This window comes from Temnothorax curvispinosus, unplaced genomic scaffold, assembly GCF_003070985.1.
Source record: "Temnothorax curvispinosus isolate PA1 unplaced genomic scaffold, ASM307098v1 QBEX01015201.1, whole genome shotgun sequence".
Classification (NCBI taxonomy): Eukaryota; Metazoa; Arthropoda; class Insecta; order Hymenoptera; family Formicidae; genus Temnothorax; species Temnothorax curvispinosus.
Genome location: NW_020224981.1, coordinates 159,923 through 182,726, shown reverse-complemented (window position 1 = coordinate 182,726; position 22,804 = coordinate 159,923). Strand labels below are relative to the sequence as shown.

At 42.8% G+C, this 22,804-nt stretch overlaps 2 protein-coding genes across 11 annotated transcripts in view; one reads left to right on the top strand and one right to left on the bottom strand.

The window, feature by feature from the left end:
* The window catches only part of LOC112465433 (Down syndrome cell adhesion molecule-like protein Dscam2), a 93,405-nt gene that overhangs the window by 4,015 nt on the left and 66,586 nt on the right, over positions 1-22,804 (bottom strand). For 6 of the 9 annotated variants that reach the window (XR_003042015.1, XR_003042016.1, XM_025032971.1 and 3 more), the window contains exons 6-23: positions 16,737-16,898; positions 16,270-16,553; positions 12,645-12,789; positions 11,381-11,532; positions 10,617-10,889; positions 8,590-8,889; positions 5,426-5,545; positions 4,227-4,400; positions 3,934-4,084; positions 3,255-3,403; positions 2,973-3,104; positions 2,360-2,660; positions 1,882-2,060; positions 1,577-1,746; positions 1,363-1,501; positions 1,169-1,286; positions 547-998; positions 98-279 (exon numbers count right to left, since the gene is read on the bottom strand). Coding sequence is in view for 7 of the 9 variants with exons in the window: in XM_025032971.1 (XP_024888739.1) it covers positions 98-279; positions 547-998; positions 1,169-1,286; positions 1,363-1,501; positions 1,577-1,746; positions 1,882-2,060; positions 2,360-2,660; positions 2,973-3,104; positions 3,255-3,403; positions 3,934-4,084; positions 4,227-4,400; positions 5,426-5,545; positions 8,590-8,889; positions 10,617-10,889; positions 11,381-11,532; positions 12,645-12,789; positions 16,270-16,553; positions 16,737-16,898 (3,583 nt within the window). In the remaining 2 variants the exon portion in view is untranslated. Of the gene's footprint in view, positions 1-97; positions 280-546; positions 999-1,168; positions 1,287-1,362; positions 1,502-1,576; positions 1,747-1,881; positions 2,061-2,359; positions 2,661-2,972; positions 3,105-3,254; positions 3,404-3,933; positions 4,085-4,226; positions 4,401-5,425; positions 5,546-8,589; positions 8,890-10,006; positions 10,292-10,616; positions 10,890-11,380; positions 11,533-12,644; positions 12,790-16,269; positions 16,554-16,736; positions 16,899-22,804 lie in introns of all 9 variants that reach the window. The other 3 variants (XM_025032972.1, XM_025032977.1, XM_025032975.1) reach the window with 1 other exon arrangement.
* Positions 22,043-22,804, top strand: part of LOC112465435 — a 2,897-nt gene continuing 2,135 nt past the window's right edge. The window contains exons 1-2 of one of the 2 annotated variants that reach the window (XM_025032979.1): positions 22,043-22,123; positions 22,460-22,599. In XM_025032979.1, the coding sequence (XP_024888747.1) occupies positions 22,495-22,599 (105 nt within the window). In that variant the 5' untranslated portion in view covers positions 22,043-22,123; positions 22,460-22,494. Of the gene's footprint in view, positions 22,124-22,459; positions 22,600-22,720; positions 22,764-22,804 lie in introns of those variants that run through there. The other variant, XM_025032980.1, reaches the window with a different exon arrangement.

Sequence of the window (22,804 nt, the reverse complement as noted above, 5' to 3'; positions counted from 1 at the left end):
ATAGAAGTTTATGATATAATTTTAGAATTTGCTTAAAACAATTAACATTTTTTTTACCAACGATTAATATTACTCTACTAATTTCAGGCAAGTTTACCTTTAGTTCGTGACTGGTAGCATGGCGAGATAATTGTAACTCATCGAGAGTACCGTGGGTAGTTCGATAATACAGTGTGTAACCTGTCAAAGGCGCACCACCGTTATGCTCGGATTTCCAATGTAATAACACGCTGCTTGACGTAGAACTGGTTACATACAATACAGGAGCACTGGGCGGAACTGCAATAGTAGATATTTAAACTGTAAAGCATTCTAAACTGCGCTAATATTCTGCTCAGTTAAAGTCTATAATAAGTTATCTATTTAAACCTATCTAGCAGAATATTAGCATCGTAATTATGTAATTACATTATAATAGCTAGAAGCAAATGGATAAATAATTATTTTAATATTGTAATCCATAATATTCCTTTGAATAAGATTCCTGTGTTTTGTTAAAATTAAAATGGCACATAAATGGAGAAGAGAATTAATCGCAATAATTACCTTGCACCGTGAGAGTGTAATGCAGCTTATCGCTGCCTTGGGAGTTCTCCACCTGACAAGTATAATTCCCGCTGTCCTGCGACTGCAGATTCGACAACACGAGTTCCCCGGTCGTCAAGATCTGTATGTTTCTAGCGGAATCGGTACGTATCTGCTCCGTGGTACTCTTGTACCAATCTCTCGTCGGATCCCCGACCGCGTTGCATGCCAAAGTCGCCGAACCCCGCCATGGACGCACCACGTGCCCGCCGAAAGACGTGATCCTGGCTGGTACTCGATTCGTCGGTACTTGTGCAGCCACCCTCGAACTCTGGCCCTCCCCCATTCGGGTGCTACCAGTCACCCAGAATTGATACTCAACGTGTTGCTGCAAATCAGTCGCCTCGAAATACGTACTCGTCGCCGGTAACGTCTTTTTGCCGTGATTCAGTTCCTCCCGTCCGTCGACAACTCTGTGAAATTGTTTTATTATCTTTATAAACTTGATGAAGAATAATATTTAACTTACAATTAGTAGAAATTTGATTATACGAGATACTTTAAATTGCAAGACCACTAGTTTTGTCTCATAGGCAAGATGCAAAAGACATAATACAAATTTTTATTTACTTATTTTTATTACCTTGTATAAAGATTGTATTTTGTAATAACTCCATTTGGCTCGAGTGGCGGTAGCCACGAGATGAATAGAGCCTGCGGCGAACTCACGACGACCTTGATATCAGCCGGACTGCCTGGCACTAAATAAGAAACGAGAAGAATATTTATTAAAATTTTGTCAAAAAGAAAATAACTCTAAGACGTCAAGCAAATCACCGTCTTCCTCCGTTTGGCAGTAAATTGTCGCGGAAGGCACACCGTCACCAATTCTAGTATAAGCCAAAACCTGGATGGTATAATTAGTGTACCGTCTGAGCCCAGTTAGAACTGTTGTCAAAGCGCTCGTTTTACGGGCCTAATCACAGAATTAACTAATTAATTAAGATAGGAGAACGCACGAAACAAACGATTAATATGTTAGAATAATCACCTCCATCTCATCCACGCCTCGCCACGCGTCAGCCAAAATCGGTTCATAATTCAATTTGTAACCCTGGATAATACCGTTACTGTGAGTGTTAGGCGGAGGTTGCCAGGACACTTGCAAGGACTGAGAAGTAAGTGCCACGCATCTCACATCATCCGGCGGCATGCTGGGAACTAAAAACAATCATTTTTCATTGTCACATCTTAAAGATCTTAGAGAAAATTAAAAAAAAAAAAAAAAGGATTTAAGATAAACAAAGATTATTTATTTTTAAGATTAAGATAAGATCTAGAAACTTCAATAATCACCGTCTTCCAAGGTCTGGGTAACCAATGGTTCACACAAAGGTCCTGGCCCAACCTGATTGTAAGCTCGAACAACGAGAGTGTATCTGGTGTATGGCCTAAGACCCGTAAGTCGAAATTCCCCGCCGCCTTCCTCTCCGTCGCCCGAGACGGAGCTGAAGTTGTACGATGGGTTGTTTGAACTGAAATAATAATTTAACTGGTATACTATTCATCCTTTCGTCAAGGAATTTCTCCACAATCATTGAAAAGCTTATTTATAATATATTTTTCCTTAGATATTATCGCGCCGGAGATCCGCTCGCGTTTCCGTACGGGCGTGACAATATTATCGAATCGATCTTGGTGGTGAGTTCAAATTTAACTCCAATCGATCTTTGTGTATTATCGCTGATGCGTTGCACGATTGGCTACACTTATATTCCTTACTTCGAAGCATTATATATTTTATTCAGGGATTAAATTACTTTGTAACAATTACCTCGTTTCCTTGTAACCAACATTGAAACCCTGTATGTCACCGTGACGAAGCTCCAACAATGGCGGTGACCAAGTAACGAGGATCTCGGACGAGGAGAGAGGTCTGGCCGCGAGATTCATTGGCGGACCAGCTGGTTTTTGCGGCTCGGTTCTGACGATGAGCTCCGGCGAAGGGACAGATCGGCCCGCTGGACCTTCCGCTATTACGCGTATGGTGTATCTCGTGGCGGGTTTTAAATCGTCGATCAATGCCGCGTACGGCAAGGGTGGTCCGGTAAACTCTTGTTGCTGCCACATTCCGCCTAGCAATTTCGATTTAAAGATATCAGAGCTTCCTTGAGTATATTTTGCATTATTGTAAATTGAGAAAAAATAAATTTTATTCGAGACAATTGAAACATAAGTAGGTATAGCTTGAAGTTTATCGAAGTATTAATTTATGTAAGACAAAGTTTATTATATCTCAAGAGTTAAATTATATATTTATCAAATTTATTATAATAACTTATAATTTATTATTTTTTATGCACATAATGTTGTAATGTTTAAAAGTGGATTTCACGTTACTCCAAATGCATCTTTCATTTTATGTAAAATAGTATTTGCCAATTTACCTTCGCCCTCTTTGTACTGGAGAATATACTTGGTGACCTCGCTGGTGTCCTGCGACTTATACTGCCATTTAACGTTAATGCTGCGACTAGCCACCATGGCAGTTTCTAGGGCGCTCGGCGGTTGGGGCGGTTCTAAAACATGCGGAATTCGATATTAATGCACTCGTGTACATCGACACATATATGTATATGTATATATATATACACATATCGCAAGAGTATCGCATTTGGAATTCAATTATTCTATATCGGGGCGAATTGACCTATAAACCCATATCGTACCTTGGACGAGGAGTTGCACCAGCTGCTGATCGCGCCCGTAAAGATTGTTTGCTTGGCAGAAGTACGCACCGCTGTCAGCTGCTTCCGCCGAAGAGATTTGCAATTGTGCGATGACACCGTCCGGCGTTACTTCCTGCTTCACTGCGACGCTTTAGAGAGACGAATTTATAAAAGTTCATTAAAAGCTCGATGAAAGGGGGCACAACTATGAAATATTCATGTATCATCGCATCAGAAGTGGTATATGCTAATATTTTTGGTACAAACTCTCCCTTTGAACAACAGCAGCATTTCAGTGTTCTCTTGTTAATAAACGGATGAACGGATTATATTTGATCCTTTTAACCGGATATACATATATACGCTCCCTGAATTTTTCAAGTGGATGCGTTTCGCATGTCTGCGTATGTTGCCTATTATCAACCCGGAATGCATTATTAATACCGTCGCATCTCATTTGCTAAATTCCGCTCGACATGATCGATTTATCGAGACTAACGTGCCGCTCGCAATAAACGTTCCATACCGAAACGACACGTTAATCTAAACGAAAATCGCAGCGGGCGCAGAGATTTTGCGCCATTTTAGTTTATTCATCGCGAGTATCGATTTTCGCGCGCGCGTCCGTGGAAAGTCCGTTCATCTCTATGATTCTACGTACGGTTTAATCTCGACTTACCGGTAATTCGTCGAGGGATTCAGCTCGCTTTTACCACCTTTCAGCCAGGTAACGGTAACCGGCTTATCGCCGTGTACTTCGCAGTGCAACGTCGCCGTGTCCCCTTTCTTTACGGTAACGAGCCGCGACGGCGCCGCGAAATACGGAGACGCTGCACAGAAGCGAAAAAAAAAAACGATGTAAGTTCTATATGATGGGATTTCAACATTTAGAATCAAACGCGAACGCTTGTATCGCATTGTGCAAAATATTTAATTTTGCAAAGAAGAATTGTCTGATGCACTTTTACTCACAATTGACCTTTAATTGCACGACTTTGCCTAGACCGCTTCCAATGCCGTTGTTCGCGTGGCACAGGTAGAAGCCCTCCCTGTCTTCTTTCACGTGTTGCAGCAATAGAGTGCCGTTGCTGAGGATCTTGGTGTAAGTTCTTTCGCGCAACTCCTCGTAATCACCGGCTTTGCTTCCTGTTAACAAGTGCCGCGTGAGAAAGTCAAGCCGATCGGTGCTCAACCTACTTGACGTGAAACAAAATCCTATTGCGCTTTCCTGACTCGCGAAAAGAAGGGATTTTCCGCATAAGTAGTATGAAATAAAAAATTTATCTATCTTTATAAAATAAACATAAACGTCACGCGAGACAATTGCACAGAAAAAAAGAATATTCTTGATTTGAACATATCTTTTAGTTTCAACGTGCAAATCTTGAAATGGGATTATATTGCGTTACGAAGAAAACTTGCTTGAATGAAGTATCTTATATATCATAATTCAACCAAGAAAAAAGGTTGAAATAAAAAGTTGAAATTCTTATAAGAAGAAGATTGTTGCGTTTATACGAGTGTATATATAAGTTTATAATTTGATACTTCTTTTTCTTTTGTGTATAGAAAAATAAAAAGTGATTTAATATTATAACAACCAATTGCATTCATTTTACTTTAACCCTCCGTGTGTAAACGTGGGTCAACGGGGTCCGAGCTAAAATAATATTTGCTCGTAACTGTAAAACTTGCAAGCTTGTTAGAAAATATTAAACAAACACGATGTTCATCAAAATAACTATAAAATAAACTACAATTTAGATGTTTTGTGAATTTCTTCAGATTTTTTTAAATACAATATTTTAAGGTAGAGAAAAATAGCGTCGAAGATGACAAACGTATGCACATAGAGAGTTAAAAAGAACTTCAAAATTCTATTAAATTCATATATTAAACAAAATCTAAATATAAACCTGAATAAACCTGAAGTGATTATGAGACTCTCTCCATAAAACTTTGAATTTAATAAAATTATTAACAAAATAAATCCCATATTAGAAGTAATCTTATCTCCAAAGAAATCCAAAGCAGCTGTTGTTGTCAAAGTAATATTTAAAGTCGAATAATATGTGCGTAAAATTGCGCATATACGAGTATATGAGTTTTGATTTGACACTTCTTTTTTTTCCGTGTGTGCACTAAAGTCGCTTTATTTGCAGTTGTCTTACCAGTGGCTTTCTTCCACACGATCGTCGGCGTCGGGACGCCCTGCGCCTGGCAGTGCAGCGCGACGTGGCGATTCCTCTCGACGCTCACGTCGCTTGGCTCGACGATCCATCTGGGCGGCACTGTAACGTCAGAGATACCCGCTTTACACAGATCAGTCACGTGTGTGGCAGCGTTCAACTTATTATGTCTTGCTTTTACTGGTCGTTAGCGATTTAGAGACAGGTACGTTTTCGTGATAGAGAGAAAGAGAGACAGAGAGATATAGAGAGATATATAGAGAGTAGAGTCGTGAAAAAGCGCGACGCAAACGAAAGAGAGCTACGTGAGAGATCTCGTGTCGCTTCGACGGGCAACACGCGATTCTGCACGTCAAAGAGATCGAATCTCAAACGAACCGATAAAAGACGGCGCGAAAGAGAGAAAGAGAAAAAGAGATGTACACGAGAGGTGGCCTCGCGCGTGAAGCTACGCCATTCTCTCGCGTTTGATCTTCCCTCTTTTGAAAAAAATACGCTCTCTACTCTCGCGCGATTTTTCGCACTTCTCAATTCCTCCGCGCTCGACGCGAGAATATTCCCGTATACGCGGACATTCGCGCGACGAAGAGAACTGATAAAGATATACTGAGAGAAGATAGAGTGAGAATGAAGGTAAGTATGCGGAATATGGGGCAGAATTGTGGAGAATCAGGGGGTCATGAATCGATGCGAGGCGTATTTCGCGGGTGTCAATTGATATATATATATATATAAAGTCTCGTGTCATTCGCACGCCAGGCAGCAGCAGACAATTCACCTCTATGTTCAACACCGCAACAGGGTAACAAGGAAAGTGACAAGGGCGGAGGCAATCGATCATCTATATTATCTGCAACGTTAACTCTCCTAGGAGCTACCAACAAGGACAACGAAACGAAGGCGTCTCTATGATAGCGCGCGACAATAGTACGTATAACAGCTCTTAGCTCGTAATAAGAAGGGAAAAAAAAGAAAAAAAAATTAAAGAACAGACGGATGCTTTGGTCGTCAAAGTTTCTCGATCCGGCGCGAGATTTTGCGTCGCGCATCGATTTGTCGACAAAGTCTCAAAGTAGTAGGGGGTGGTTCTTGTACGATCAGGTGTATTGTTTGGCAAGGTTCTACTTCTTACTGTGGTGAAAAAAACGCTGCACAAGCGAGATACTGTGAGTGGGAGTTTCCAACGTTTTACAAGACGGCAAAGTATCGGCCACGCATCGATCGCGTGCGACAATATATAATATATATATAGATAGATAGATAGAGATATATAGATATATATGTATATAACATATGTAACGTGAGTATACAAATATACTCGAGCCCAAACGGTGGCGTGTGAAACAAGTAGAACTCTCGGAAAGAGGTACGCAAAGGGCGGGAAGTGTTTGGGTGCGGACCTCGTGAGGGTGGCGAATAATAATAATAATAATAATGATACCAATAACAATATATATGTATATATAAGTACCCGCGTCTAACGACTAGTTCAATAAAGTACGAATTTAATTAATGATATACGTACTACTAGCCTACTATTTTTTACTGGTCGCCGACGAGGCGGAGGATGCGCGCGCTCGGAGTATTTTTACGAGTTCATGCTCTTGTATCGAGTACCGCGCTTGCAAATTTCAGATTCTATCGGCCGCCGGCAAGCTTAGGAGCTTTTCGCTATGTTTGTAGGATCACTTTACTTTCCTTACTTTTACGAGGCAAAAGAGCTTGCGGGCGCGATACACGAGCGTTCGGCATCCTCGTCCCGTTGCGACGAAAGAAATACAAAAAAGAGAAAGAGATACGGACGGACAGAAAGAAAGATAGAGAGTGAGAGATATGAAGATAGAGAGACAGAAATAGAGAGACAGAGAGAAAGAGAAAGTTTGGTGAGAAAGCATGCAGAAGTGAATAAAGGTTGCCTTCCAACGAGCCCAAAGGAGAGCCAGCGCAAAGGTCGGTGAAGATTGGTCGTGAGCGTAGTGGCACGTGCTCGCACTTGGGTGATCAAGATACTTCGATATATGTTTATTTAAGATATAAATTCGATAAACACACAGACACACACAAAGAGATAATATAAATATATTTACACGTAAAATGTGCAGGCAATGTGATCTACGACTACATAAAGAGATCATGCCGAATGAAGTAATCGATGCTCACATACACACGCACGCACGCAGGCCAGAAAAAATCTTTTTTTTTTTTCGTTTTCATTTATTTGTAGCTGCAGTTGTTGCTGTTGTTGTTGTAGTTGTTGTAGATGAAACAAGTAAAAAATAAGGAAAGGTGCAAACTGTTACCTTTATTATTCGGTCAAGTCAAGCAAACCTCGGGGGTCCACGAGATACCGACGCATTCCCAGAGAGCCAAAGCAACGCAAATGTAATACACACTGTGTTCTGGGTTAAGAAGGGATATCGGATGGATCTCCGGGAGGGACTCGATAGGGTCAGGGACGAGGGGTAGAAGAGACGAGGACAGGAGATTCGGAGCGTAATGATCGTGATCTCGCCCGGGGGTGAACGTGCTGTCACTCGAAATCTCGATGGTATCGTCTTTAAGCGTCTCTTAAGCCGTGGAGCCAATGTGAAGTACAGAGTCTCTCTAAATGTCACACATCCCGGCGAGAACACAGCTATGATGAACTATGGTGAAGCGGGAACCGAGTCAATAAGCGCGGTGATATGTCGATGGCGGTGGATGATGAAATGGCAGCTGAGACTGGAGAACGGGCCGTGGGAGCGATGGAACGGATGTTTCAGAGGATGACGTTTGACCCCAACAAATTTCGAGATTTTGCGGCATTGCAAACTGGTAGATCGTTGAAAATTCATTTGACAGACTTCCTCACCGTATCTGATGTTGACTATTCGAATGCACAAAGTTATTTAATTATTATATGTATTGCATATAAATCTTAAATTTATCATATTAAAATTAATGCTTGTAAGTGACTGATGCTTATAAACAGCTTAATGAACAGTATTACAATGTGTGATCGAAATTCTTCTAAATTTAGAGAAAAAAAAGATAGAGATTTATTAGATTAGAGATGTCAATTAATTTAGATCGGGGTGAAACGATCAGGGGATTGGCAAGGCGATTATTAGGAAGTCTAGGACAAGGGTTGGCGATCATCTAGTTACCTTTTACCTGTAGCTTGGCCGTGTACCTGACCTCGGCGGCGGGGTTCGCGGCGACGCAGGTATAGTCGCCGGAGTGCTCGGCCGCGAGATTCGTTATACTGAGGAGGCTCGAGTAAGGATCCAGTTGGGAGACATTTGCGACGGATGCCAGATTCGGCGGCAAGGGAAAGGGACTTTGGCCGTCTTTCAGCCAGGATATGGTCAGGGGTGGATCTCCCGCCGCGACCCCGCACACCGTCCGCGTCCGCATCCCCTCGGATAGTCCCTCTTGGAACGTAAATGGCTCAATAATAGGGGGTACTGGAAAAGGTCAAGAGAGAAGAGAGAACCATACGTGAGAGCAAGAAAAAGATGGCACCAAAAAACGCAAGAACCTTGTAATACCAGGTATACGTGTTCTTTTCATATATATATGCATAAATATATATATATAGATTTATACTGTGAGACGGTATGTGTATATATATATATATTTTTTTTTTTTTCAGTTCTTTTTTGCTTCTGTTCCTTCCGCTTCATATTAACAGTGGTACGTCCATGTATATGTAGATATATATATATAGAATATAATATGTATATATATGTAGAATATATGTACAATAGAGGCAGTATAGTAACGTAGCAATGTAGAGGAGAGAGAGGGTGGCCCCGCCGCGGACCTGCCCCTGACGCCCTCACACCTTATACACTTAAATTGGCATTGCACACTTGCGCGCAGCATCCGATCCTTTTCAAAGTAAGAGTAAGGCTTCATCTTTTCGAAGCTACCGCATCGTTTCCTTCAAGATACTCGATCAAGTTTTAATCATTTTAGAGCGTATGGAGCGATTTTTACAAAATTCTTCGATGTCTATCTCAAACACTGTGACAAGCACGGCTAAAAATTAAAAGCTACAGCAAAACGCGAAAGAGATAGTCAGACAGAGATAATTGTAAACATCTGAATGAAAGAGAGGAAACGCGCGGCGTCGCTCTCGAAAAGTCAAAGCGCAACTTCTTTTTGAGGACGTGTGGGAGAGGTAGAGGCGGGTATCGTGCATAAGGAAGAGTCACGCTAAGCGTGAGCAATCTTTAATTACAAGTCACCAAGTCTCTACGTTCCTTGGTGACGAGAAGTCGGCAAGGTCCCGTCGTGGATTGCTTGGAAGCGCATCGCCAACGAGCCCGCCGAAACTTTGATCTTTGTGTTAAACGAAATTATTTACGGCAGATTTCGCGACGTGATCCCGTATCCTCGCAAACTAGAACGTAACAATAGCCGTTGACGATAACGGCGCGCAGCTTCCATGTGCCGCTTCCATTTTCGAGCCCGGCCGACACAAATCGCACGCACGCAACGGGCACACACGCGCACACGCAAAACTCGGGCGGTCAGGCGGTCGTCGGGCAAATTGTAGGGGGCCTAGAGGAGGATTACCATGAACCACAAGCCGCTGCGTGTGCGATACCTCTGCGGCCACGTTACGGGCCACGCACGAGTAGTTGCCGTTGTGATCTGGAGATAAACTTTCAATCATCAGTATGCTATTGTACTGGTCCATATTGGTGACAGTGACGCGTTCCGACGGCCCCATCGAGCGTCCGTCCTTGAGCCACGTGATGGACAGCGGCAGATCGCCTCTGGTCACCGAGCACGTCAGGGTGGTGCGTTCGCCGAGATGCAGGTCGCGATCTGCCGTGAACGGGCTAATTTTGGGGGGAACTGGAATAATAACAACGAGACAGCTCGTGAGCGCACGTTACGATACATAGACGGCAATCGGTAACATGGCACGTGTCTCGGGCCTCCTTCCACGCAATCCTAAAGCTTATCTACCGTCCCTAGCTCTGCATGACCTCGTGTTTGCTCTTCGTTGTTCGATCGATTACACAGATGATGGTCTTTCCTATCGTCGTCTTCCCGCGGCATCGTGGATCCGCCTTTCGTCTCGCCGCGGCACTCATTGCCAGATAGTCGTCTTTCGGTTTTCGGAATTATCCACCTGCGGCAATTTGTTGTTCATAGGAAACTAGAAATGAGGCCTTACCGATCACCGCGACGTCTCCGGATCTCCTAGCGCTGTGACCTTGCTTGTTTCTCGCCCAGCAGGTGTACACCCCGGCGTCGCTCTTCTTCTGCACGCTGCTGATCATCAGGGTGCCGTCCGCGAGCACCTTCTGACGCAGGTCGTCCGGTAATTCGCGATTCGCTCTCTCCCACTTGATCTCCTCGATCGGATATCCGGCCACCGGGCACTTCAAACGGAGAGTCTCACCAGCGACGGCGGTCACTTTCGGGATCAGGCGTATGTACGGAAGTCCTGGACGGGAAATTTCACGTTTACGTATTTTCCTTGATTTTTCTAGTTCGATGAGTTTCGAACTGATGGAAAACTACGCGATAAGATCGGTAAACAATCAAATAACTGGCTGTGTAGAACATCGTTCTCGCGATTTAATAACGAAACATGTCCAACGAAAATATATTTTCATAATGTACCTTTCTAGATACCTACTAAAATTTAAATTTGTAACATTCTCTCTTTAATTAATGTCATATAATAATTAAATACTGATAGTATCAGACCCTAATTTCAGGAAAAATACGATCATATCACAGTTTATACGTGATGATGATTTATGGTCATAAATTAGTGATAAGTCATTAATCATTGATGCGACTATTTGATATCAAAAAGCGAGAGGCGAGCTGCATCTCTATACGGTCAGTGTTGGAGCGGCTACACTGCGTGAAATTAATTATAATTTGTCTCACATTATACACGATGATAATTAGCGGAAAGGTACTCACCGTAAACATTCAGTCGGGCAGCATGTGTCACCTTTCCCGCGCGATTTTCGGCAGTGCAGGAATATTCACCTCCATCCTCCACCATGACGTGGCTTATATTGACGTGGGATATAACGTCGCCGTGCACTGTCACGTATTGGCCAATGACGAACCTTGCGCAACAATCAACGAGCTTTTGATTTGAAAAGCAATTTACGGAGTAATTCGCCACGTTCGGCGAATTTACAAAGGATAACTAAATATTCCGCGTGATACTTGCGCGTTAAAAAAAAAATTGTTTTTAACGTGTAATAACAGTTGTAGAATAATCGTGTTTCCCTGTCGCAACACCACCGCGAGCAATAACATTGCAGAGATGTGTAATAAAAGCGTGATAAAACTGAAGATGGCAAAATGATACGTGGACCTTTCACGAGGAGCGTTTCGCATTTCTATTTGTTATCGGTCTGGCGCGGACTAGACAGCTCTCAAATCGGTTGCAATCTCGTGAATCTCGGCGAGTGCGCGCCGCGAATCCCCGGTGTTATCGTTGCGCGTTATCGTTCAGAATTTGTCACGTTCCATCTCGATCAGACGCGAGAATGAAACTACGCCCGTCGGAAACTGCGTCCGGTTGCGAGCGAAGGGGATACGAGCGATAAGGGATAGAAAGCCGATGATAAAACGGGATACAGCGAAGTCCGCGAGATGGTGGATCCTTTACGTCTATCAGTCGTTAAACTACACGTGGGGCTCGCGGATGTCACTCTTTCCGAAGCAGTATATGCCCCATCCGCACGATAAATATTCTCTCGTTTCCGCCTGGGATATTACATGCGGAATTGCCTGCACGCGTATATACGATCGCGTACGGCACCGTCAGAAATTATAGTTCAATTACGATAGTGATATAAATAACGTTTAAGATGCCTCGTCCAATTTATGGTCCACCATTTTATTTTAGGAACGTCGATCCCGATTATTTCGCTCCTTGCCTCTCCGAGTTTTGTTAACAACATTAACACACTAACACGTTATACATATACATAATAATAACTAGAATAATAAAGAAAACGGAGAATATAATGTATCTGACGTCATAATATGAATATAACTCAATGTTACAAATTACACGATATTTTCCTTTCTTTCTTTCCACTTTTTTTGCTCTTTTTGTAGGATCATTAGTTACGCCAGTGAATTACGAGATATCAACTCTCAAATGGCGAACACGCGGAATAACGGCAAAAATGTAGGCTATTTCGGAGAATTGGGACGAGCTTACCTTCCATTAGTCGGTAAGGGAAAACCGTCCAACGCCCATGATACCTGAGGTGTAGGGTTTCCTGCGGCGGAACATTTTAAGGACACGGCGGGTCCCGGCTGGAGAGTTTGCTCGATGAACGAATACAGGAGCACTGGCGGCGCGTCTGGAACGTTAACGTGTAAGGCGAGCTTAATTACGCGAAGGGGAACAAATTTATGCCGCTAACCGTTACCGTTAATCAAAGTTGCTAGAACACGAAAATACCTGGGAGCGATCGTTTAACGTAAAAGAAGAAAAGGGCGAGCCGTGTTTCCGTGATGCGGAATTAATGCAAATTCGATATCGCGCGGATAAACCAATTCCTCGCTCTTGAAAATTGTTACCAAGGTATTTATATCCGTGTTTGTGTATCATGCAGTTCAAGCTGGGTAAGTATATCTAAAAATCCCGGTTGAAAAATTTTATCCTTATGCATATCTGTATTTCCGCTATGAAAATGTGGATTACTGATATAATCCACGCGAGTACCGCGACCCGGCAATAAAACGCGGGGTGCAGTGGTTAAACGAGCGAACCGTCGAAAGAAGAAGGCGGACCAGGGTACGCGATCTCCTGGTCCTGAAAGCCGCCACGCCCAACGCACATTCGCGATGGAATGCGAGAGACAATGGAATCGTCGTTATGGAAGCGCCGCGCAGATATTTTTTCTTTTCTTCGTCGATGTTGCTCCGGAGCAACACGGAGAAAACAGGACCGACACGCGAAGTCTGCGAGCGAACGAGCGAGAGAAGAAAATTCCGCGTGGATTTTCGCGAGAGAGTACGAACTCGGGTCGATTTTTTTCCAGCCGCGCCTGCAATTAAAAGCGTCGATTCCGCCGTCATTAGAAAAAGCTTCGCTGTCGCGTCGCGAGGACTATGCTGGTTCGCCACCCTCGAGAAACGGAGGAAGAAGACAGTCTCGTCGTCGAAATGAATGAATTCCCGGATTCCCGGTGCTTTTCGTGTTCGCGAATCCATGTGCAAATTGATGAATCCCCGTCTCGATTCCTCTCGACGATCATCAGCGCGCCCGTCATATAGTCGCGTCGTCGCGGCTCTCCCACTTCCGGTCGATGAGATGGAATTTTAAGTGACGGTGATAGCGATTGATGTCGGTATTACAATATCTTGGAGCAAGATGTTCGCTAGGAACGTTTTACCGTTTTTACGTTGATTGTACGTCCCGTGAATAATTAATATCCATTATTATCCCAACGTTTGTCAAAGTGTGCGAGTTGTCGGGCGAAATAACAATGAAAGTCAAGTAAAAATACTGATATACGCGATATATTCCTTCGCGCATAATCATTATATTTCGACATAAACTTCTAGGTCCTTTTTTTTCGTTGTAACGCGATCAGAATTCCGCTGCAGTAGAGTAATTGGATTTATATTTTCATCTTTCTCTGACGTTCGACATCGTCGCGACTATTTCCTACGGAGCAATATAAAAACGGCAAATTAAAGCACTCGGACGTTAGTCGAATCGGTAAAAACGCGTTCCGAGCGCATACACAGAGACGGCTCCGCTCGAAACACGAGGAATTCATTTTGAGTAATTTGGCAGTTCTGTTCGCTCGAGGAAATGACTTTTCTGCCGCCGCTTCTATTCTGCTGCGTACCATAGAATTCGCGCATTTGCCCTGACGCTTGAAATTGTAGCGGACGGAACATTTTATGTGCGGCGGTTATACACGATATTCCCGAGTTTCATATGTATTATTAGTGCGAGAGAAAAGAGAAGAAAAGAGAGAAACAGAGAAGCCTTGGCAAAAATTAATTTCGACGCATTTTCGGATATTAAATTATTAATAGTCACACCGACATCGATTTTAGAAAAGCAACGATGTTTTATGGCACGCAAATCTTCTCCGGCCATCAATAGCAATGTGATTGAATCGATAAAGCGTTCGCTAATCGCGAGAACGCCGATAACCGATCGTACGCGGCTACTATGCCGGGCGGATTTTACGAGCGAGAGGTGTTTGAATTTCACGAAATGCACCTTGTACAATTTGCCGGGCGCTCACTCAGCCTCGGAAATGACTCTATTTTTTTTTTTTTTTACAGCCGCTCCGGTTCCGAGCGGGCCGCTTTTCTCATCCTCGTCGTCCTCGCGCACGGCGAAATTGCATCGGCGATAGCTTTGTCCCGCTCGCTCGCGCAAACCAGGATGTCCTTGCCGTTGGCGTTCGCTCGCTCGAATTCTCTTTGACGTAAATTCCGTGCATTACTGACGCTGACGAGCGAGAGACACTAACTTCATTGTTGTTTCAAAGGCCTTTCCTCCCTGCTGGTCGCCCTACCCTGCCACCAACACTCCCCGAATAACTGGTCTAGATATACAGGGTGTGCCCGGTCACGGGTATGGCGCGGGCGGTGTGGTCAACTATGTATTAACGATAGGTTCTTGAGCGAATTTTTAATAGCGAATATTTCACAAATGACCTGGTCGCTCTCGCCGCGGCACTTTCTGAAATTTTCATCGTTGAATTATGCCGGGAAGCAAAACTCCGAATTAAATCTCCGCTGAAACGCAATCCACCTGGGGCTAATTAAGTTCCGCTAATGAAGTTTAATTCATGAGAAAAAACTTCTTGATATCCTACATAAAATATTCCTGTAATTAGAGCTGTACAATTTTTGCTGAACAAAAAGCGACTTTTAATTCGTCGAGGAACCTATTATTAAGGTCGATATCATGCAAGAGGTATAGACGCTCTACGTACAGAACGCATCGAGATGCTGCAAGACCGACCCAAGGGTAGGGAGTACACAGCTGCAAAACGAGGTAAAAGCGCGATAAAAGAAGATCCCTTTCCGCTTCAAAGTGGGTGCCTATACCCTTCGGCCGGCAGCTCGGCACGCGGCAGCGGCCGCCTCTTTGCCGAGTAATCGAGTTCTGTGTAATTTGATAGGTAGTATAACGCGGGCTGTCGATCGGTGCGCGGTGTCTTCTCTCTCGCTGGGACACCTTTGACAGCGCCTTTCGAGGATGACAGGAGGGTGAAAGAGAGAGGCACAAAGAGAGAGAGAGAGAGAGAGAGAGAGAGAGAGAGAGAGAGAGAGAGACGCGGGTCAATATCCTGGCGCAAGGAGATCGAGCCACCGTACTAGACGTCTCCGTTATTATATGGGATCTCTGGGGATGATGCTACACTCGCGATCGGAACGCTGTTATTAGTACTTTCCGCGTGAAACCGTGAAGCACGAACGATCGTTACGCTGAGCCTTTAATAGTTAACGTATTTAATCGATGAAATGTCTCTTCCTTGCTCGAGCGGAGCGCGTCGCTCCTCGCTCCACTCTCGTCTAAAGTTGAACTATCCCTATCTACATAACGTTATTTCTCGCTAAGACGAGCACGATGCCTCTTCCTCGATGCTTCCAAATTAGTTAAAGTACTTAATATTTAAACGAAGCACGGAGATTCTGTCGGTTACACGTGCAGAATATTCTAATTAAGTATTTCGTGTTTCATTATTTTCGACGTTTTTCCACTGGCACATATCGTACTTTTGATATTCAAGCTTGCGTAAATTTCTCGGATGTTCCTGCGACACGTAACGGGAAGACGGATACCGAAGAAAGTATTTACATACCGCCTAGTTGAAGTTCCGCCGATGCTTGAGCCGTATCGCCCTCCGACCTTCTCACAATGCACTGATACATGCCGCGGTCTTCCCTTCCGATTCCGTTGAGCTTCAGTAATTCCGATTGCCTTCCTGTCCCTGGAAGTTGCCGGCCATCCTTGTACCACGTAATAAAGTGCGGTCCAGCTTGCGGATGCGTGCCGACCTCGCACCTGAACTCGGCGTTGCCCCCTAAGTGAACACTGAGCAATGGAGGCGTTACTTCCACGTGAAGAGGCGCCGTCACGATTAACCTGGGATTGTAACAAAGACACCGATATTATTAAAATTTTAATTCATGGAATGATAATTTAGCAATTAAAGTAAAATGACGTAATTGAAACGCGCTCGTATGAATAATAAATAAACTTCGGATGATGTAAAAAAACTGACTTTTTAAATAATTTATTTGACAATTTTTAATCTTTAGGTATTACCTGATTTCAGCGCTCGCTTCGCCACCAGGATTAGAAGCGGAGCAGCGATACACGCCGCTGTCTTCTAACGTTACCGCCTCAATGGCCAGCACAGTACCAAGAAGTCTGGTCCTGGGCCCGGAGAGTACCAACATTGGCTCTGCTCCTGTTTGCGCGTACCACCTGCAAGCGAAAGCGTCGAAAATGCTTTCAACTTAATAACATTCGTAAACTACTACGGTTTTTAGGAAGTTAGGAACTTGGCTTGCATGGGATAATTTTTAGAAAGCGCCTAAATTAGAAATATGTATTAAATTTAAAATATAAAAAAAAAAACTCATTTCGTTAAATGGAAATTATAAATTACTGTTTACAAGGATCATAAAATTAACGCTAATGTGTAAAATGGAGGCAGATTCGAAAGATGTCACCTCAAATGCCGCTTATATCTCAACACGATTTCTATTGTTGTACTCATCGATCGCGCATTTATAATATTCCATCGCGTTCGCTTGCCAAGTTCGTCGCATAATCGATTTTCAACGGAGTTGCAACGCGATGGTTTCAAGTGTTCGATGACAGCGTATAGACTGACACAATCTCCAAATAGTCTGCCTTGCTCTCCCTCTCTCTAGTTCTCTGTCACTTTGCCCAGTGCCCCCCTTCTGTCTCTCGCACTCTACCTCGTTGACGAATAATTTTTCATCGAAAGGCAAAGCAGTTGGCGCGACAAAGAGGCGGCAAGAGGGGCACGAAAGGGGAGAGCGGTTCAATTTCGTTGGCTTTTCGGATACGTCGACCTAGAAACGACATCCAGCAGCGTTTATCCCCAGGATCCTCTCTCTATGGAGTCACTGACAGTTCCCGATCGGACAGCACGCTCGGATTTTGAATCGTTCAGGAACATAAGGAGCGTTCTCCCGTTTTCCACATTTATAATCCATCAAAGAATTCCGTTCAATGTTTAATTTATACTTATAGAAATTTAACTGTGCTACGAGAGAATTTTGTAAGAAGTTTTCACAAGAAACAAGAGTTATGTAGGCGGCATGAGAAATTGTCTAATGTACGGTGGTTCAGAAATTCACCGTATTATTCCTAAGAATACTTGACAAGTTGCAAAGTGTAATATTTCTTAATATTTTAAATTACAGAGATGTGCATGAAATATTAACCGTGTCTATAAAATGGACATTCGAGATAATAAAAGTAAGTAACTCTTCTTCTTCTGCAATGGCGCTACAGCTTAAATCAGCCTTGGCTTAATTTAACAATTTTCTGCCATTCATCTCTTCGTGCGGACTGTCCGGTTTCTTTTGTTAAATTTTTCGCAATTGTTTAGATTTTTCCGATTGTCAGCCCCACGCACAACCCCCAACCTGGAGGACCAGGTGGCGATGTTTCTTATACAGAAACTGCATTTTTTTTTTTAAAGAAATAAAACATCTTAGATTTTAATAGATATTATAATTTCTTTATGTGAATACATCTTTAAAAACTATTTGTAAGGTTTTATTAAGATTGTAATGTGTAACGTTTCGGCAGTAAAATCACACAATTTAAATGCCCGTGTAAAAAATTTAGTTGGAAAGTTGGCCGATCGGACTTGGATCGCCGAGTCGTTAGATGGAGGAGTTCGGAAGTACGGTAAGGCGTGTCGTAAAAGTACTTAAAAGTTGCGCGTGTCCATGGGAATTCAATAAATTCCGCGGAGTTCCGAGGTAGAGGATATCTTATCCGTGCGATTTGTCCGGATGCTCTCGAATCGATTGGCTTGCGTGCGGCCGTTATTCGCGCGATATATCGAGCGTCGGGATATATATCGGCATTGCATAAATCTCGCGACAAATTTACGGCATGCCTCTCGTATATGCGCGCATATAAATTCGCATAATGCATTCCTCCGCGGGCGCGGAGCGGGGCGGGCTCCCGAATGCGGGTCTTAATAACGCGGTAGTATTTCACGAGCGGAATCGCCGCTGCGCGCGCGGTACATGCGTTTCGGTCCCGCGAGACAATCGACCGCCCGTCGGGAAGGGGTGGACGACTTGAAACGTATTACGTGAATGTATTTTTCATAGAAGAGCTACGGCCCCGGCTTGGGCCAACCCTGCCCGACCATGTCGCGATATTGCCAATAAATTTTCATTTCGCCGAGCATTTTGCCAGGCTTTCCGCGCGGTCCCGGAAGAAAAGAAAGGAGCGGACACGGAGAGGAAAGTGTCTTTCATTGAGCACTATCCGGGATGCAGATTGCTCTAACCTCTCCGTCCCGTTTCTCTTGAAAAAGATTTTCTTCGGAGTTTATACGGGATCTTTCTTATTAAACTTTTGATTATGTGTTCAAATTTTGGAATGCGTTGGGAAAATCACTCGTTTAATTTCTATATCATTCTCCGTTTATTCTGACTACCTTATTTCTTCTGTTCGGCTCTATTGTGCAATGCGCACGGACAGCACAAACTGATCCCGTTTACGCAACAAATATGCAAATATTTCTCCCATCAGAACCAAAAAATATGTAGGATCGCGTGTCGGATGTAGCGATTCGCCACGCGCGTCAGGAACGCAGCTAGATAAAAGACCGTTTGTCAAATTCCCCGTTCTGCAAAGTGGCAAAAGATAAAGTACGGCGTTCGATTGTAGCCGTGGTGGAGAAGCCGGTAAAACTCCGCTCGGAAAACGCCGAGTCGCGAGCCAGCGAGAATCTCTCTCTCTCTCTCTCGTCTCGAGTCGAGGCGACATGGAGAGCTTCCGATTGTGCCACCCTCTCGCGAGGCTTCACGATCGAGTGCTCCTACTTTTCTCCGATCAAAATCGCGCTCTCTCCTCTCCTCTCCCGCCCCGTGTTCTCTCTCTCTCTCTCTCGAGCACTTTGGTGCTCGTCTTTGCCCTTTTTCCTCCTCCATTTCTCGCCGAGCATCATCAGTCCTTTTCCTCTCGAATCTCATTCGTTCCGAGTTCCGAGGGAGAAAGAAGGAGGATTAAAGGAAAGGATTGGACGTCCTCCGCGTGTGTGTGCGCGCGCGTAGCCGTCTTCCTTTCCTTCCCGTCTACGGAGATGTAAAATGCCTCAAAGCAGCGTCGCGCACGAAACGATAGGCTCGCGCGCGTTTATACTCGTCTCTCTCTCGAGTGTCGATTTTCGGCGCACAAAGGCACTCACGTTCATCTTTGTGTCACCCGGTACGGAGACGTTTCGAAAGACGATCTCCGGCAAGTGGACGGCGGAGTGCCCCCTTTGCATCTCTTTCTCTCTGCAGTAGCGGCAATAGCAGCGTAGAAACGAATAAATCCATTCTCAGTGCGCGCGGGTAACGAGGGACGATCTCTCGCTTCGCTTTTCCGTGAGATTACTTTGTAATGGGAAAAGCTGCGGGGAAACGCGCGAGGCACCGTTTTTCTCTTGCTACGCGCCGGTTATACGAGACTCTCTACGACGATGGACATTATTTAAATTTTAAAACGACACGGTGATTCCGTATAGCGGTATAATACACGACATATTTCCTGCCTTTCGTTTAATATATTTCTTATAAAACGAACAGGTAATGGTTCTTATTATCGCGACAGTAAATATATAAATGCTTGTAATATTGCGAATTAAGAGCTAATAATAGTTTTTCGTATAAAAAAAGCAAAATTATGTTATTAACATGCTTCAATTTCTTTTAGTATTGAATTAGAGATGCACTGTTATTTTCCATAATTCTGCATTTTCTCTTACGTATCGTTCAGATAAAACTAACGTTTTATTTATTTCGTATGAATACAGACATTTTATCTCAACTTACACGCTATGTCGTGAATACCTATATAATGTTTCAACGTCGTTACATGTCATTAGAAAAACAAAGAATTAAATCATTCATCACATGTAGAAAAACTGCATGTTAGAAGCTGCGTTTACGTGTAAGATGAGATAAAGGTTTTCGTGAAATTTACCACGAAAGCATTTATCTATAAATTCAAGTTCTAAAATTTTATTTATAATTTGACATATCGCTAATCGCTCACATTTCGATATTACATACATATATTTTGCATATATGTGTTAATGTCACATATTTCAATATTACGTATTTTAGCTGAGTGTTGCTCTGTGTATTCTTTAAATATTTTCTGTATTAAGTTCATTTCAGACGATCTATAATTCACGTGAGATTTCAGAATTCTGTTTATAATTGTACATGTCGCGCATTTTGATATTACGTATGTATTTTTTAATATAAATATATTTTCTATATACTGTATTCCTGACTCTGCAAACAGTCTTCGTATTAAATCCACTTTAGACGATTTATAATTCGCATCACATTTCAGGCTAGAACTCTATTTATCATTTTACGTGCCGTGTAACACGATAAACATTTAAAGAATCAGAATACGCCACGTATATAAAATATGTATGAAATACGTACATATTAAAATACGCGGTATATGGAATTATAAATGGAATTCTATTTTGAAATCCGACGCGAATTATTATACATGTACATCGTTAAAAGTGGGCTTTACGTGGTTTATAAAAGTAAAAATACACTTCTATTATATTTCCTGAATTTTTACACAATTATCGATCGTTTTATATAGACGTGTGCGCGTGCGCGTGTGTCATGTATTCCATATGTGTATTTATTATTAAGATTCTGGCTTTTAATGTAAAAATTCCACGTAAATATCCAATAGCTACAGAAAATTAAAAAATACATTTTTATTCTGAATGCTTATACGAATTGTAGATTGTTTTACAAATGCATAAGTCACGTATTACACACGTTCTATATTATTAATTGTAAGATGTAGAATAAGAGCGAATTAGATTAAAAATCTCATTGAAATATCCAACAAGTATACACAAAATTATAATTATATTACATGTATTAATGTAATATTATACACCTACATCAATGTAATCTAATACATTACATTATATCAATATATATAATTACAGTAATGTATATTTACGTTTAATAAAGATTTTGAAACAAATTACATATCGTACTATTATGTTTCATTTTTACTATAAACGTTATGACATACGATATATGTACACACACGCTCGAGTCCAGGTGAATTTAAGATTTTAGATTCTATCGTAATATTATCGTCAAATATTTATCATATTTATCGATGTCTATTTAGTAGATTCAAAAGAATTTTTCGTAAAAATGTTGAACAGTCGTCGTCGCGAGTTTGTTAGTTTGTTTACTTCTGCCTCGCGCTCCGCACGATTCCAGGAATCGCCGCGCCGTGCCGCGAGCCGCGAGTTGATTCCCGGCATGGGCCCCCCCCCCCGGGCCTTTTCGCGTCTTCCCGTCGTGCTTCGTGCTCGGGTCGGTCGCAGTAGGCCGACACCCGGAGGCAATCGACCTCCTGCGGTACCAAATTCCTACACACGGTCAACGGTGAGTACGGTGTGTTGGGTGTCCCGTCGTATATTCGATACCGGAGTTCTCACTTAAGTATCCTTACAGCGGATCGCTATCGTTAAATTAATTCGCTCGCGCCCGTGCATCTACGTATTAATCGGTCTAGCTCGCCCGCTTCGATATCTCTCGCTCGCAATCGCTCGCGACGAGAATACACGTGCGGAGCCTTGCGCGCCATTATCACTGATCGCTCTTGCCGTCGAATTAATTTAACGATAGTGATCCGCTGTAAGGATGCTTAAGTGAGCTTATATTCATTCATTCATCTTTATTTTTAATCACAATAAAAATCATAATAAAATTTTATACCAGGGAATCAAGACAAATATCGAAGAAAAAGTCTGAAAATGTCGAGCCTAAGAGGATATGCTCGCGAAGGCGAAAGAATCGTATTGAAAGAAATAACCGCGACCCTTCAGAATTCTTCGCCGATTCAGCTCTCTCGACGAAAGGTACTATTAATGAATTATCAAATGTTTTATCATTTTGCACCGTTTTTTATTTAAGAAAGTTTTTTCATTAAAAGATGCCGACGGACATGGAACATATTAAAGAAAACTCATCAAACGACAATTATGTGTTTGATGGACGCTTTGTTTAAAAGAAAGGAAAAAAGGTACGCTTGTATCCTAATGCGTTTTTTTTATTTTCAGAGCG